At 52.2% G+C, this 16673-nt stretch overlaps 1 protein-coding gene across 4 annotated transcripts; it reads right to left on the reverse strand.

The window, feature by feature from the left end:
* Positions 1–684: 684 nt before the first annotated feature.
* On the reverse strand, positions 685–15921 carry LOC133137104 (claspin). Of its 4 annotated transcripts, none has more exons than XM_061255146.1 (24): positions 15649–15921; positions 14368–14491; positions 13595–13911; positions 13145–13309; positions 12783–12839; positions 12494–12566; positions 12189–12291; positions 10679–11220; positions 10020–10208; positions 9598–9761; positions 9136–9353; positions 8783–8835; positions 8446–8630; positions 7259–8015; positions 7005–7065; positions 6723–6810; positions 6379–6494; positions 6104–6265; positions 5610–5731; positions 3213–3343; positions 2312–2429; positions 2064–2137; positions 1687–1848; positions 685–947 (listed from the first exon to the last, which is right to left on the reverse strand). In XM_061255146.1, the coding sequence occupies exons 1-24, from the start codon at positions 15676–15678 to the stop codon at positions 831–833; spliced, it is 4128 nt and encodes a 1375-aa protein (XP_061111130.1). In that variant the 5' UTR covers positions 15679–15921; the 3' UTR covers positions 685–830. The 4 variants fall into 4 exon arrangements, with proteins under 4 accessions (XP_061111130.1, XP_061111131.1, XP_061111132.1 ...); XM_061255147.1 differs by lacking the exon at positions 15649–15921 and adding an exon at positions 15578–15636; XM_061255148.1 differs by lacking the exon at positions 15649–15921 and adding an exon at positions 15542–15626.
* Between the last annotated feature and the right edge of the window lie 752 nt (positions 15922–16673).

The following is a 16673-nucleotide window of genomic DNA, read 5'->3' on the forward strand; positions in this document are numbered from 1 at the left end:
TCACCTGCCTGCGGCCCTATCACATGCAAAATCATCTCATCTTCCCAAACCAAACTCCGAGCGGGACGGGGAAGCGCCGGAGACAGACGAGAGGATGTGAGGAAAAGAAACACTAAAAGGAGGACAAATATGGATGCAATATGGTGCTCTAAAATACCATTAATGCAGACTGTAAGAGATTCAGTTTCTCCTTCTGAACCATAATTGGCGAACTTATTTGGTTTATTAACACACCATTATATCCTAAAGGCCCCGAGACCTGGGCAACATACGCTTGGGCTGCAGGATTAATTCTGGCTACACGTGCCAAGGACATGCGCTCTCAACTTAAACCTCTCTCAACTTAAACCTCTCTCAGGAGCTTTTATGACCGCACGCCCTAAACAGTTTCTTGGTTTTGTTTACACTGAGGGACACTCAGAACAGAATATAAGAGGCACGATGGGGGCACAGGGGAAAACCAGGTCGGGGAGTAACATGGCCGACAGGACACAGCTAAATGCCTAAATTCAAACCCCACCCACAGTTCCACACCGAGATCCAGGCTGGGAGACACACCAACAGCTGCATATACAGTATACGCACCAAAATAAATAACACTGAAACGGTTTCTTAGATACTCTTTAATTTACAATTTCAACACAAATACAAAAGTTAAAAAACAAACCAGATGTGTCGTATGTACATGATTAAAAACAGTAACGGACAATGAGGCCTGGTCAGCTCTCAGTGCCCCAGCACCCTGAGCAGGGGTGTGTGGTGTGCAAGTGTGAGTGCGTGGCTGTGCACGCAGGCTTCACTGGGGGCCTGGGTCCGTTCTAACCGCCCCCTCAGGTCTCCAGGTAACGGAAGATGCTCCTCTGGGGCCCGGCTGGCCTGCCGGGGCCCTCGGGACAGGGCCTCTTGGCAGCTGGAGCGGGAGACTCGGCCGGCCCCCTCTTCTTCACCTGCGCGAGCACAAGCACTGCAGTCAGCAATCACACCTCGGCTACGACGCGCACTCGCCGTTCACCCTGTTCATACAGCTGAGGGAGGCATCGGTGGACGTGCGCTTAAAGCGAAGTCTGATCTGCATCGGCCTGACGCTGTGACGATGGATGAAGCAATAGCCCGATAGGACGAATAACATGACGGTGACGGTGACATGAACACGTGTCAGAGCAGGGGTGACGCCATCAATTAAGTCATGCTCAAGAAGTTGTAGACATTTGAATATCTCATTAAAACATTTTGACCAGCCAAACTCACAAGCGAAGCTAAACAGACGGAGCGACTCGACTAATGCTCAGTTCGAAAAAAGAATAAAGTTAAAAATATTTTTACTTCAAAAGATGGTCTCTGTGTTAATCAATTTCCACAAATGTGGAAGCTTGTGCAGCTTGTGTTTGTACTGTAACTGTAGAAAGAGTTTAACACTTGGTTAACCCTACGGGAGCGCTGTATTTGACCGAAACGCTTGCTCATACTCTAGCCGTTAGTTAGCTCACATATACTGTGTATTCACAGCCCAGATGGCAGCGTGCAGCCTTGTGGCTAAGGTACATGACTGAATCCTGAATTCAGAGAGCAGTGTGGTGCCTCATGGCCGTCCGGTCGTCCCAAGATCAAAGGACAGACACTGGCACCATCTTGTGGACAAACACAGTAGTGCAAGAGGCCAATGCAAATTAAGTTCTGTGACCGTACCTGCTGGCTGGGGCGCTGTTTGGCCGTGCCCTCCTTCTCCGGCGACAGGGTCTGGAAGAGGAAGCCGCGGGTGTTCCGGGGGGCGCAGGGGTTACCGTCGGATATGGAGGCCAGTTTCTGCAGGACGGCGCGAGGCTGGCTGAGCAGGGAGCCCCTCTTCACCTGGGAGGTGTGCACATGACATCACATTATTGGCATTTATCCAGAGCGACGTACAACAAAGTGCATCCCCTTAACCAGGGACAAGAGAGCTGAAAGACCCTGGAGGGAAGCAGTTTAAAGTACTAAAGGCACGGAGATAAAGGTCAGGAAAAGTGTGGTGACAGGTGTGTGGGTGTGTGTGTGTGTGTGTGTGTGGCGTAGGGGACAGTACTGACCAGAGTGGGCTGAGATAGTCTCTGGAAGGGGGTGTGAGCAGGGGCACTCTTCTGGAGGGGCACAGCTGGGGCATCTGTGAGAGATTTATTCATTTTCTTTAAAAAAGCTTTAAAACCCAAAGCCACCTAAAATGCTGTCAAAAAAGCAGAACGAAACAGGAAACGAGACAATAGGAGATTAATCAAAAAAAAAAAAAAGAAAAAGAAACGGACAGACCGAGCCGCCAGGCTCCTGGGACTCCCGCTACCTTTCTGCTGCAGCCGTTTGGCCGTCAGCTTCTTGGCCAGCTTCATGAACTGACTGTCCTCCTCGGCCAGGCCCTCTTCATCCTCAGCTTCCTCGCCTTTTTTGGAGGCTGCCTCCGACTGCAGGGTCAGAGGCGCGAGTCAGACACGGAGAGGCGAGTCGCAGAGCGCCGTAACGACACGGACCACCTGCTCCAGCCCGGGCAGTACACCTCATCCTGTCACACCCACCTGCTCCAGCCCGGGCAGTACACCTCATCCTGTCACACCCACCTGCTCCAGCCCGGGCAGTACACCTCATCCTGTCACACCCACCTGCTCCAGCCCGGGCAGTACACCTCATCCTGTCACACCCACCTGCTCCAGCCCGGGCAGTACACCTCATCCTGTCACACCCACCTGCTCCAGCCCGGACAGTACACCTCATCCTGTCACACCCACCTGCTCCAGCCCGGGCAGTACACCTCATCCTGTCACACCCACCTGCTCCAGCCCGGGCAGTACACCTCATCCTGTCACACCCACCTGCTCCAGCCCGGGCAGTACACCTCATCCTGTCACACCCACCTGCTCCAGCCCGGGCAGTACACCTCATCCTGTCACACCCACCTGCTCCAGCCCGGGCAGTACACCTCATCCTGTCACACCCACCTGCTCCAGCCCGGGCAGTACACCTCATCCTGTCACACCCACCTGCTCCAGCCCGGGCAGTACACCTCATCCTGTCACACCCACCTGCTCCAGCCCGGGCAGTACACCTCATCCTGTCACACCCACCTGCTCCAGCCCGGGCAGTACACCTCATCCTGTCACACCCACCTGCTCCAGCCCGGGCAGTACACCTCATCCTGTCACACCCACCTGCTCCAGCCCGGGCAGTACACCTCATCCTGTCACACCCACCTGCTCTCTGAGCCACTGCTCCTTCTCCTGCCTCTCTCTCCTCCTCTGGAGCTCGGCCTGCTCCAGCTCTCCCTCCTCCTCCTCCTCTTCATCCCCCTCTCCGCCTGGCCCGTTCATGTCGAACGCATCGTCTGAAAAGAACGCACGCGCCAGTTAGCACAGGGGCCTTTACAGTGTGTGAGTGAGTGAGAGTGTGAGTGAGTGAGTGAGTGTAGTGAGTGTAGTGAGTGAGAGTGAGTGAGTGGAGTGAGAGTGAGTGAGTGAGTGAGTGTAGTGAGTGAGAGTGAGTGAGTGAGAGTGAGTGAGAGTGAGAGTGAGTGAGTGAGAGTGAGTGGAGTGAGTGAGTGTAGTGAGTGAGAGTGAGAGAGTGTAGTGAGTGAGAGTGAGTGAGTGAGTGGAGTGAGAGTGAGTGAGTGAGTGTAGTGAGTGTAGTGAGTGAGAGTGAGAGTGAGTGAGTGGAGTGAGTGGAGTGAGAGTGAGTGAGTGAGTGTAGTGAGTGAGTGTAGTGAGTGAGAGTGAGAGTGAGTGAGTGGAGTGAGAGTGAGTGAGTGAGTGTAGTGAGTGAGAGTGAGTGAGTGAGAGTGAGTGAGTGAGAGTGAGTGAGTGAGAGTGAGTGGAGTGAGTGAGAGTGAGTGAGTGTAGTGAGTGAGAGTGAGAGAGTGTAGTGAGTGAGAGTGAGTGGAGTGAGTGAGAGTGAGTGAGAGTGTGAGTGAGTGAGTGAGTGAGTGAGTGAGTGAGTGAGTGAGTGAGAGTGTGAGTGAGTGTAGTGAGTGTAGTGAGTGAGTGAGTGAGTGTAGTGAGTGAGTGAGTGAGAGTGTGAGTGAGTGAGTGTAGTGAGTGTAGTGAGTGTAGTGAGTGAGTGTAGTGAGTGAGAGTGAGTGAGTGAGTGTAGTGAGTGAGTGAGTGAGTGAGTGAGTGAGTGAGTGTAGTGAGTGAGTGAGTGAGTGAGTGAGTGAGTGAGTGAGAGTGTGAGAGTGTGAGTGAGTGAGTGTAGTGAGTGTAGTGAGTGTAGTGAGTGAGTGTAGTGAGTGAGAGTGAGTGAGTGTAGTGAGTGAGTGTAGTGAGTGAGTGAGTGTAGTGAGTGAGTGTAGTGAGTGAGTGAGTGAGTGAGTGAGTGAGTGAGAGTGTGAGTGAGTGAGTGTAGTGAGTGAGTGAGTGAGTGAGTGAGTGAGTGAGTGAGTGAGTGAGTGAGTGAGGGAGTGAGTGTAGTGAGTGTAGTGAGTGTAGTGAGTGAGTGTAGTGAGTGAGTGAGTGAGTGAGTGAGTGAGTGAGTGAGTGAGTGAGTGAGTGAGTGTAGTGAGTGAGTGAGTGAGTGAGTGAGTGAGTGAGTGTAGTGAGTGTAGTGAGTGAGTGAGTGAGTGAGTGAGTGAGTGAGTGTAGTGAGTGAGTGAGTGAGTGAGTGAGTGGAGTGAGTGAGTGGAGTGAGTGAGAGTGAGTGAGTGTAGTGAGTGAGAGTGAGTGAGAGTGAGAGAGTGTAGTGAGTGAGAGTGAGTGGAGTGAGTGAGTGTAGTGAGTGGGAGTGAGTGAGTGTAGTGAGTGAGAGTGAGTGAGTGGAGTGAGAGTGAGTGAGAGTGAGTGAGAGTGTGTAGTGAGTGAGTGAGTGAGTGAGTGAGTGAGTGAGTGAGTGAGTGAGTGAGTGAGTGAGTGTAGTGAGTGAGTGAGTGAGTGAGTGAGTGAGTGAGTGAGAGTGTGAGTGAGTGAGTGAGTGTAGTGAGTGTAGTGAGTGAGAGTGTGAGTGAGTGTAGTGAGTGAGTGAGTGAGTGAGTGAGTGAGTGAGTGAGTGAGTGAGTGAGTGAGTGAGTGAGTGAGTGTGAGTGAGTGAGTGTAGTGAGTGTAGTGAGTGAGTGAGTGAGTGTAGTGAGTGAGTGAGTGAGTGAGTGAGTGAGTGAGTGAGTGAGTGAGTGAGTGAGTGGAGTGAGTGTAGTGAGTGTAGTGAGTGAGTGTAGTGAGTGAGTGAGTGAGTGAGTGAGTGTAGTGAGTGAGTGTAGTGAGTGAGAGTGTGAGTGAGTGTAGTGAGTGAGTGAGTGAGTGAGTGAGTGAGTGTAGTGAGTGAGTGTAGTGAGTGAGTGAGTGAGTGAGTGAGTGAGTGAGTGAGTGAGTGAGTGAGTGAGTGAGTGAGAGTGTGAGTGAGTGAGTGTAGTGAGTGTAGTGAGTGAGTGAGTGAGTGAGTGAGTGAGTGAGTGAGTGAGTGAGTGAGTGAGTGAGTGAGTGAGTGGAGTGAGTGTAGTGAGTGTAGTGAGTGAGTGTAGTGAGTGAGTGAGTGAGTGAGTGTAGTGAGTGAGTGGAGTGAGTGAGTGGAGTGAGTGAGTGAGTGAGTGAGTGAGTGAGTGTAGTGAGTGAGTGAGCCTCTCAGCGGGAGCACACAGTGCTGTCTGAGTGCCTAAAATGGCGGCTCACCGATGTTCTTCCAGCGGAAGCGGCGGGCTCGGCCCGGCCCGTCTGAGTGCAGGTCCCCGTCGGCCAGGTAGCGCTCCTGATACAGACGCAGCCTCCGCTTGTCATCGTCCAGAACCTGCTTCCTGTGAGGGAGGAGAGCACAGGGTCAGACACAGAGAGTGAATGTGTGTGTGTGTGTGCGTACCACGCAGTCCATAAGTATTTGGACAGGGGTACAATTTCTGATCTTTTGCCTCTCTACTCCAGCACATTGGATTTGAAATTAAATATTGCGTTCAATTGTTGACAGTCAGCTTCAATTTGAGGTTGTCTACATCCATATCGGGTGATCTGTGTAGGAAATGAATCATTTTAGCCTCCCCATTTTAGGGGACCAAAAATAATTGGACAGTTGGCTTTACTTGTACCACTGTCCAAATACTAAGACTGCACTTTATGCATGTGCGTGCGTGTGCGTGTGTATAGGGGTATGTGTCCGTTGGCCGTAAACTCACATGTGGATCTTGTTGACCTGGTCTTGCAGTTCTTCATCCGAGGGCAGATCCTCCTGCAGCTCATCTTCCTCGTACTCACTCCCTCCTTCATCATCCTCATCCCCGCTGCCCAAATCGCTGCCCGAGAGCTCGGCCTCAGAGTCCACAAACTCGGCCATGCGCCTGTGGAGAGAGCATCAGTCACACACACAGACACAGCCAGGGCTTCAGACGTCACACTGACCGTGAGAAGCACTGCTGTATTAGTCAGGGCTCAGAGCTCTGGCTCCACTCACATCTTCTTCTTCTTCTTCCCTGGCCGGGGGCCAAACACCGCTTCCCTCTCCTCCTCCTCTTCTTCCTCCTCCTCGTTCTCTCCATCTGCCTCATCGTTCTCTTCCTCGCTGTCCTCCTGTGGACAGACCCGGCTTAGTCCAGCCCATACACCAAACAGGTTCTAATCAGACCCACTTTCTCCGAGGACTACACAGTGGGCTATGAGATTTTGTGCCTGTGCTTAGATTTTAAAAAATGGCAACCTGTTTGAAGTGGGATTGTAATAAGTTGCCAAGATACATTGCACTTATGTCCATGGCAGCTCTGTATACATCACCAGATTTCAAAACAGCTCAGCCCTAACCTGGTCGCTCATGCTCCCCACGTCCGATAGCAGGTGAAACTCGGCATCGGCTTCCTCCTCCTCCTCCTCTTCCTCCTGGTTCTCCTTCCTAAAAAACATGGGGGTGTGAGCTCTCGATCCCAGTAGAGGTCCCAACTTACACACAGCATCCCTGTCCCAGAACTCTGAGGCACACCCGTGTGAGTTATCACACTCAGTCCGACAGAGGTATGCAGGCCGGTGTGAAAGTCTTTACCAGGAGTGAACAGTATGAACCCGTGGGGCAGGAATAATGTGGAATACCTTTCTGCAGCCTCTTCAGGAGAGAATGGAGCAGGTCTGGGTTCAGCTGATGGGGAGGGAGCTGTGTAGAGAGTAAGAAAAGAGTCAAACCCATTGTGCACTGCACACACACACACACACACACACACACACACACACACACACACACACACACACACACACATATATATATACGTACACACACATGGAGACACATACGGACACAGAGTAATGCATTTGCACACACGCAGTCAGACATCAGGCACAAGACTGACCTGGGCTGGGGAACTTTCCGGAACAGAGAGCGACCAGCTGGTCCATGTCCCCCTCAGAGCCGGCCTGGCTCAGTCCCTTCTGCGTGGCGGTCCCCAGGGGCCCGTCCTCGGCCCCCGCCGGCTGTGTGCCGAACCCACCGGAGCAGAGCCCTAGCAGCTCCCCCATGGTGCCTCCCTGCGTGTCTCCGGCCTCCGCACCGGCCGCGCCCGCCGTCCCGCTACCAAAACCGCCAGAGCAGAGACCCAGGAGCTCGCCCATAGTGCCCCCGGGCTGGCTGCGCCCCGGGGCCTGCGTCCCGCTACCAAAACCGCCAGAGCAGAGCCCCAGGAGCTCGCCCATGGTGCCTCCCTGCGTGTCTCCGGCCTCCGCACCGGCCCCGCCCGCCGTCCCGCTACCAAAACCGCCAGAGCAGAGCCCCAGGAGCTCGCCCATAGTGCCCCCGGGCTGGCTGCGCCCCGGGGCCTGCGTCCCGCTGCTGAAGCCTCCGGAGCAGAGCCCCAGGAGCTCGCCCATGTTGGCGTCCATGGCGTTCTCGTCCAGGCTGTCCAGCAGCAGCTGACGCTTGTGCGAGCGGGGCGGGTACAGGCCGGGCCCCCGGGGGCCCACGTTCAGGAAGCCGTCTGCGTCCAGCAGCTGGGAGTGTGTGTCCTCCTCCAGGGAGAAGGGCCCCGTCTCACCAGGGGAGGGCGGCGCGTACAGGTCCTGAGAGTCCTCCACCGGCAGGGACAGGGAGGGCTCCGACAGCTTCCCCGAGCTCTGAGAGAGGAACAGCGCAAGTCACACACACACTGTACGAACAGCGCTGGTCACACACAGCACACACTGTACGAACAGCGCTGGTCACGCACACACACTGTACGAACAGCGCTGGTCACACACAGCACACACTGTACGAACAGCGCTGGTCACGCACACACACTGTACGAACAGCGCAAGTCACACACACACTGTACGAACAGCGCTGGTCACACACAGCACACACTGTACGAACAGCGCTGGTCACGCACACACACTGTACGAACAGCGCTGGTCACATATTTTTAGTACCATTTTATTTGTAAATGAGTCCGAGATCAGTTTCTCACTGTGTAATTATAAAGGTGTTGCAATCGACATTAGATATTATTCCGTTTCGGAGTGTAATTCCTGTGAGGCAGTCAGGGCGCAGTGGCTGTCACTCACTCACCTTGGAGGCGGAGCCCAGGAAGCTGGGCCTGTAGAACCCAGGGGATGGGGAGCGGAACACGCCGCTGGACACGCCCCTTCCTGCCGCCCGGCTGAATGGCTGGTAGGACGGGATCATGGAGCCAATCAGCTCGAAGCTGCTGTTGTGGCTGTTGTCCTTCGCCAATGTGAGGGAGTCTTCCTCCTCTGGGAAACAACACCACCCGTAAGGTGTGTGTGTGTGTGTGTGTGTGTGTGTGTGTGTGTGTCTGTGGTGCCACTCAAACATATCTTTCCGTGGATACAGTACACTGCCAGCACTTCTTTCAAACAAGCCAGGACAGGGTTATTTCACTCACCCAGCTTGCCGTCAGACTCCCGACCTCCTGTGCCGGTCCTCCTTATCCCGTCCCTGAGGGAGAGACTACATCAGCAAACACAGCAACACACTCCTGCCCTCTAGTGGTAACATGTCATCACTGCCCCAAACTGCAGAAGGAACTGCTTGCTCAGTAAGATGAATGTTTCTTGGGCAGTTTCCTCAATTCCCACCAACAAAAAAAAATGACAACATGCTAAGAATCAGACACACAACAGAAACTGAGGCGCGCATAACAGAGACACACAGTGACACACAGAGACACACAGTCACACACACACACAGAGACACACAGAGACACACAGAGACACACAGAGACACACAGAGACACACCCAGTGCGGGAGCAGGAGCTGCCTGCGAACAGGAGCAGAGTGCCGTCTGTGTTCAGCAGCTCGAGGGGCGGCGACGGCCTTTTGAGGGCTAGTGGGGAGGGGCTCCTCTCACTGCCACCTGCCTCTTCCTCCTCCTCAGCTGCCTCATCCTCCTCTACCTCAGCTGCCTCATCCTCCTCCTCAACATTCCCACCATCTCCCAGCAGCTCATCCACACCCTGTGAGAGAGGGAGAAGTTAACACCAGAGCAGGGCCACAGCTCAGAGACAGGGAGAGGGCCTTTCAGACTGACGCCAAGTACCAAAACGATAATAGTCTTAGCAACACCCAATAGATATTAGTGGCGATGTTACAGGTATATTTAAAGATACAAAAAGATGAAAAGAACGGCAATAAACAACAGATAATTATCATTGCGGTATATAGCCTAGCTCCAACACACGAAGAGAGGGGTCCCCTTACCTCTTCCCCCTCAGACTCGTCGGTCATATCTTCCTCCTCCTCCTCCTCTTCCTCACAGTCCTCGTTGTCGAGGCGATGGAGGGCCACCCTGCGCTCCCTCTCCACCTGCCTGCGCAGAGCCATGGCCTGCTGCAGACGCGACTTCAGGAGTGTCAGCTTCTCCCCTGCACGTAGACACACACACACACACACACACACACACACACACACACACACACACACACACACACACACACATCAGCGCTGCACAGTGAACCACTTTACACACAAGGCCTGCCCAGAATATCCTTCAAAGGAGCTTCAATCAATGGCATGATTGCCTAGAATACAGGTGTGTATCAGGTTTAACTGCTGAACAGTCATGCATCTAGCAATGCGTGTGTGCATGTGCGTGTATGTGCGCTTCTGTTTTTAAGGCTCACCTGGCCTGCTGTGGACAGGCTCCTCATCTCCGTCAGTGAGGGTGACAGTTACTGCGTCGGTAAGGAGCTCCTCCTGGCCAGAGGGGGCGCTCTCCTTGCGGATGACGTTGAGCTGCACGGTGCGCTCCCCTCTGGGGCGTGGAGGAGGCTGCACGTGACGCAGGAAGCGCTCCTTAAGGGCCTCCAGAGCTGACAGACAGACGGACAGAGTCAGACCCACACACACTCCTGCGGTCAGAAACGCTTGCGCTCCTTTGAGCGGTTATAAAAGAAAACAGCCAAAATGACGGAGGCAAATTGGGCCCACAGCAGAACAAGATTCACAGTAATACATCTTCTGTGCCACCAGGTTAGCCTACGGACGTAGTTTTCCTATAGAGCGCTGACACCATTTACACTGTGGCTACACAAACACGAGCAGCACAAATGGACAGGCTGCATGCTTTGCCGAGAGCTCTGCCCTGCAAACAGCTCCATGTTTGAGGGGTGAGGGGTGTGTTTGTTCTCACCGGGGTTAGCCTGAGGGGGTTTGAGGGGTGAGGGGTGAGGGGTGTGTTTGTGCTCACCGGGGTTAGCCTGAGGGGGTTTGAGGGGTGTGTTTGTTTTCACCGGGGTTAGCCTGAGGGGGTTTGAGGGGTGAGGGGTGTGTTTGTTCTCACCGGGGTTAGCCTGAGGGGGCTCCAGGTGGATGAAGGACCCCTCGTCGGCACACAGTTTTGGGACGGGCGGAGGATCGAGGCCCAGCTCCCGCAGTCTGGCCAGCCGGTCCCTCCGGCCCCGGGGGGCGGGCGCTGGGGCGGGCTGCTCCGCTTCCCCCGCTGCGGGGCCGGCGTCCGGCTGCAGGACCGGCTCGGGGGCAGTCCGACTCTGACCCGGAAGACCCGCCTCCTCTCCCTCCGGTGTGGTGGGACTGGCAGGGCGGGGCCCCAGGTCTACATCAGCGCGCTCCGCTCCGCCCCAGTCTGCGTCTGAGCCTGTAGGAGCTGCCTGCTCGTCTGCCTGTAGGGGGCGCTCCTCCTGCACTGCTGCTGCTTCCGCCCCGTTCTGGAGGGGGGCGGGAGGTTCCGGGCCAGCCTCCTCAGCCACCCCTGATTTTGGGGAGGGGTCGGGCGCAGTTGACGGATGGTCTGTTTTGTGCTGGTTCTGACTGGTCTGAGGGGCAGAAGTTGCCTCTAAAATGCAATCCTGGTACTTTGCAGACCTGAGGATAGATTAGCATAGCATAACATAAACAGGTCATTCAGCCCAGCAATGCTCACTTCTCACTTTTAATATTTAGTCTACCTAAAAGCTAGATGGTATCGAGCACCGTATGAAGCCTGGTCTTGAAAACCCCCAGCGTTTCTGCCTCCAATAACTGTCCTGACAAGCTATTCCACAGTAACCGCACTGTGAAAAAATACTTCTAAATGTCCTGTGAATTTATCCTGGGCTAATTTCCATAGATAGAATGTGCAGGTTTCATTTCACAGAGAATCTAAGAAAATTCACAGGGAACTTCTACAGGACATTCAAGTGAATGAAGTGCAGTGTGTGCCAGTCATGAGCGAGTGTCCGTGTTCAGTGTGTGTGCCAGCCATGAGCGAGTGTCTGTGTTCAGTGTGTGTGCCAGCCATGAGCGAGTGTCTGTGTTCAGTGTGTGTGCCAGCCATGAGCGAGTGTCTGTGTTCAGTGTGTGTGCCAGCCATGAGCGAGTGCCCGTGTTCAGTGTGTTTGCCAGCCATGAGCGAGTGTCCGTGTTCAGTGTGTTTGCCAGCCATGAGCGAGTGCCCGTGTTCAGTGTGTTTGCCAGCCATGAGCGAGTGTCCGTGTTCAGTGTGTTTGCCAGCCATGAGCGAGTGCCCGTGTTCAGTGTGAGTGCCAGCCCTGAGCGAGTGTCCGTGTTCAGTGTGTGTGCCAGCCCTGAGCGAGTGCCCGTGTTCAGTGTGTGTGCCAGCCATGAGCGAGTGTCTGTGCTCAGTGTGTGTGTGCCAGCCCTGAGCGAGTGCCCGTGTTCAGTGTGTGTGCCAGCCATGAGCGAGTGTCTGTGCTCAGTGTGTGTGTGCCAGCCCTGAGCGAGTGCCCGTGTTCAGTGTGTGTGCCAGCCATGAGCGAGTGTCTGTGCTCAGTGTGTGTGTGCCAGCCATGAGCGAGTGCCCGTGTTCAGTGTGTGTCCGTATGCATACGTACTTCAGCAGGGCCATGGCAGGGCCTGCAGGCCTGGCTCTCCTCCTGAAGAACTGGTCGATGGTCTTGGGTTCAGGCATGTGGTAGGGCAACCCCAATGAGGACTCTGGGGGAGTACGAGAGAGACACAGTGAGGGCTTCAACACCCTATTAATTACTCCAAACAACGCAGAGTGGACACACTGCGGAGAGACACACACACGCATGCAAACACCCACAAGGACATAACACCACACAACTGAACAAGGACAGTCAGGACATGAGTAAAAGACGGAGGGACTCGAGAAACACAGCTGAAATGCACTCACCTCGGACCAGCCTCTGACTCTCGCTATGCAGCTGCCTTATGGCCTCCTTACTGGCCAGAGCTGCCTTCCTCTCCTGAGAAACAGAGACAGAGAGAGATAGAGACTTTATACTTTATCAACATCTACTGAAAAGCAATGCCATTAGGACAGGCCAAAAGAGTAATCCACACAAAGCCCCAGACACTTACCAACACTACAGATTCAGCCATAAACATAAACACGTGAATTTCAGAAACACTTGAGCATCTCAAGTCAAACTCAAGACGCAGTATGTTCACACGCAATTTACCTTGCGCTGAGGTTTATGCAAATCCTCCTCATCCTCTTCCTCCTCCTCCAGGACAGGCTGTCAGTGGAGAGAGGCACAGGGTTTAAACACAAGCTCTGAAGAGATGCCAGAAAACAGCATTCAGCTTCAGCCAGGTCCAGAGCAGCAGCAAGCCTCCTGTACCTTCCGTGTTCCTTCCATGAAAAATAAACGATTGGAAAGAGCCCCAGGCATTGCCTCCACTCCAAAGTCAAGGAAGCAGACGATGCAAGTGGCTTCAGGAACCATAACCGTGTTACACGCCACCAGTCCCCTCCCGCCCGTTACAGCGGCCCGCCCGTTACAGTGGCCCTCCCGCCCGTTACAGCGGCCCTGGTCCTCACCCTGTGCTTTTTAGCCTTCTGCTTCACAGCCGCTCTGATGGCATCCAGAGACTCCTCCTCTTCTCCCTCAAGCCCCACCCCTTCTTCCTCCAGGCCAGTGTCAAACAGATCACTGTCTCCAAGGAGACAGCCGCTGTCATTGAGGACTCGGGTGGCGGGGGTTACCTGAGGTAAATAAACAGAGCAGGGCTCAGGTCCGCCGGGACAGGGTAGAGCCCAGCTGCAGAGAAATCCTGGCATTTTATTGGTGCGTTTTATTTGTGCGTTTTAGCACCACTGGATATGTTTAATAGGATGTGCCAAGGCCACAGTTCAGAATGGAGCAGGGCCGCCTGACAAGGCAATCATGGTATCATGCTGCATAGAAAGGTGCTGATGCACAGGGGGCCAGGTCATAGGGCACCGATTCCCCCCCATCCAGTCACGTGCCCCACCACTCCCCTCTCTCACCTCTGGCCTCTCTCGCCTCTTGACCCTCTTCTCCCTGCTTCGCTCCTTCTTCTCCTTTTTCGGTTTCGGGCTCTTTCTAGCCGTCTCCTGCTCCGGCTCGCTCTCCTCGCTGTCGACGGGGGCGCGAATGACCCGCTTCCCCCGCCTGACCCCCTTCTGCCCCTCCCCGCCTGCACCCTCCTCCCCCTCGCTTGATTCTGATAGGACCAGAGCCTCCGCCATTCCCGCCACCTCCTCTTGCTCGCTGTCGCTGTCCCGCAGCGCCTTCCGGCAACGAGACTTCCTGTTCACAGTGATGTCATCATCGTCGTCCGAATCTGGAACGCAAACATACGGTCAGACTCACAGGAACATTCACATAATATCACACGATTCAAAATGGACATATCGAACACAGGCAGACATCAGAAGTGCTTAAACGCGTTTCAAATAGCCCTTTTGTGAGAACATGACTCCAACACCTACATATGAACCATGATGAAATGAGAAATTAAATGCATTGCCAAAAGGATTGAAACACCACCTGAAAACAGAAACAAGTAAAATATGAGACTTTAATGAGCTCCAAGCTGAAGAGGGGCAGGGCGGAGCTGTCATTGGGATTGATGTAAGATTTTGTTCATCAAAAAAAGAACAAGACCAATCCACAGTTACAATCCACTTGCGCATGCTGCATTTGCATGTTGGTTTTCTTTGTGGAAAACTCGCAGATGAAAAATAATTAATCGTGGGTAACCCTAAAAAATAAATAATCTTTCCATCAATCTCATTACCGTGCTGTTCCTCCCCGTGGGCGAGTTCGGCAGTGCCCGTCTCCAGTGGAGAGCCCATCCCGCTGTCTGAATCACTCTCCACTGTCCCTGCCTCCACGGTCTCAACTAGCGCCACCTCCGCCACCTGGACAGACAAGAGACAGGAAGGGCCGTTTAGCATAGACACATACTAACGTACAGCTTTCACACCCAGTGCCCAACCACCTGCCCCTTTTGCCTCAAGTGCCCGATGGGCCTCTTTAATTATTTTTTTTTATGTTGCATTATTGTTGCTGTTATCATATTTTCATTCATTTTGGTAAAGCATATTCTGTACAATAACTGGGTGTCAAAGCAGTTCTTCTAGCACTTATGATGTGTAAAGCGTCTTCGGGACAGTCTGCTGTGAAATTCGCTATACAAATAATACTGAATTGAATTGAATAGGTTGGCGTGCCCTTTTCCGACTTTGAGCACCTGCTCCTCAAAGGGGTTCTGCACAGCCCTGCTTAAAGAGTAACAAAAGGACAGGATATTGTGCGCCCATTTCTGTGGCACAATTTCGATCTTCGATCCTGGCTAATAGGACACCCACAGTGCTACTGAAATCAGATTAACGTCACAAATTAAGCACTATTCGAGACTATTTAAATATTGACTGCTCAGCCAAATTGAATACAGCTGACAACAAAATACAGTAAATTAGCTAGCTAACTGTTATTAGCTACCAAGTCAGCGACACCATCTAAGACATGCTACTTCAGTTAGTGTTAGCTGTGCTAACTGACTGACTAAAATGTAACGTTAGCTATCATGTTGCAGTCGTTTCACTATAAAGCAAGTTAGCTAGCTCACCAACTGCTAGCTCTACTTTTTAAACCAAGTGGCGAGCTATAGCTAAGGTTAGTTAACGTTTAACGACCGTTGGCTAGATATCACATCACTGTCTTAAGATAACTTGCATGCAAGTTAGAGAGCTCGTTAGTTTTTAAAAAACCTTTTACCACCAACTATCGCGTCGCAAAATTAAGAGTGTCCCATTTTGTCCCAATGTTACGCTAGTGTAGCCAACTAGTTACCAACAAACCGGAATGTCACAATAAGAAAGACAGTTTCATTCAACACTAGGAACTGGCGGCAACGTCCTTAATAGCTTGCTAGCTAGCAACCACGGACGCACAAAGGCGAAACATACTCAAAACAATGATAAAGCAAAAGATAGTGAAGTTACACATAGCGTTAACGTTAGTTGGACGTTGAGGTAACTTAGCTACCCAAGTTACAGTTAGCTTTGCAAAATACCTGCTGTTGCTGGGAGAGCAGCTGGCTCATCAGTCCGCCTTAGCTTTATACCGCTTCTTCTATTCGCAATAAAACTTCATTTAAAAAACACTCAATCCCCGGGCAGTATTAACTTCTGGAACCTCTTCCCTTATAAAACCGATGATATACTTTTAAATGTTAAATTCGTCAAATGAACTATAAATCGATATTACCACACAACCCTTTAAGATTTCTCTCCCGCCTGTTCTTTGCGAAAATAATTTCAATCTTTCGCGCGTTGATTGTGTCGTCCTACAACCGATTATGTCAGTCACAGAGATTCTGCATCATGATTGGTTTACTGGTTGTCATTCTGAACCTCTACCCAACCAGATGTCGAGTTTTTACTGTACGGCTTTCTGGGCTTCAAGTCTGATTGGTCCAAATTCGATTGTCAAATCAACGATTACATGTAAAGTTCTTTAAATGGAGACAGAAAATGTCCTTCCTAAAGTGGAATTAATGATATGGTATTTGCAGTTCTGCACCTTCTGTCACGCGAAAATCTGTGTTAACTCCACAATGGAGTGTCACCCTCTTTATACAGTTCTATGGTGTCGGTATGGTCTACATGGAACTTCGCTGTCGACAAAGCTATCAGTTTTGTCGCTGGTGTTTGCGTTCATTCACATGACACGTGGTGTAAAAGTGTAAATCTTATTCACATTGGCCACAATTTCAAGATAGGTCTCTAAACAGCCTAACTACACGTGGCAGAACTGACTAAAGCAGTTCACAGAAGGAACGTAAACGTAATATATTCCGGACATTAATCACGTCGATTAAATGCCATCAAAATGTCCGTGATGGCATCTAGTTAACAGGTTGTTTTTTTTCTTCCGTGATATTCACAAATACAACATGAGTTTTAAAGTAGTGCCCCCAAGACTAGGCTTCACAAACCCAACAGTTTCAATTGTAACTATATGTCTACACATATGGTTCTGTTTCAGTCTGTATGTTATTAAACGTTGCAATAAAACATTTATTGTTATTACAAATAT

The sequence above is a fragment of the Conger conger genome, chromosome 9 (assembly GCF_963514075.1).
Source record: "Conger conger chromosome 9, fConCon1.1, whole genome shotgun sequence".
NCBI lineage: Eukaryota > Metazoa > Chordata > Actinopteri > Anguilliformes > Congridae > Conger > Conger conger.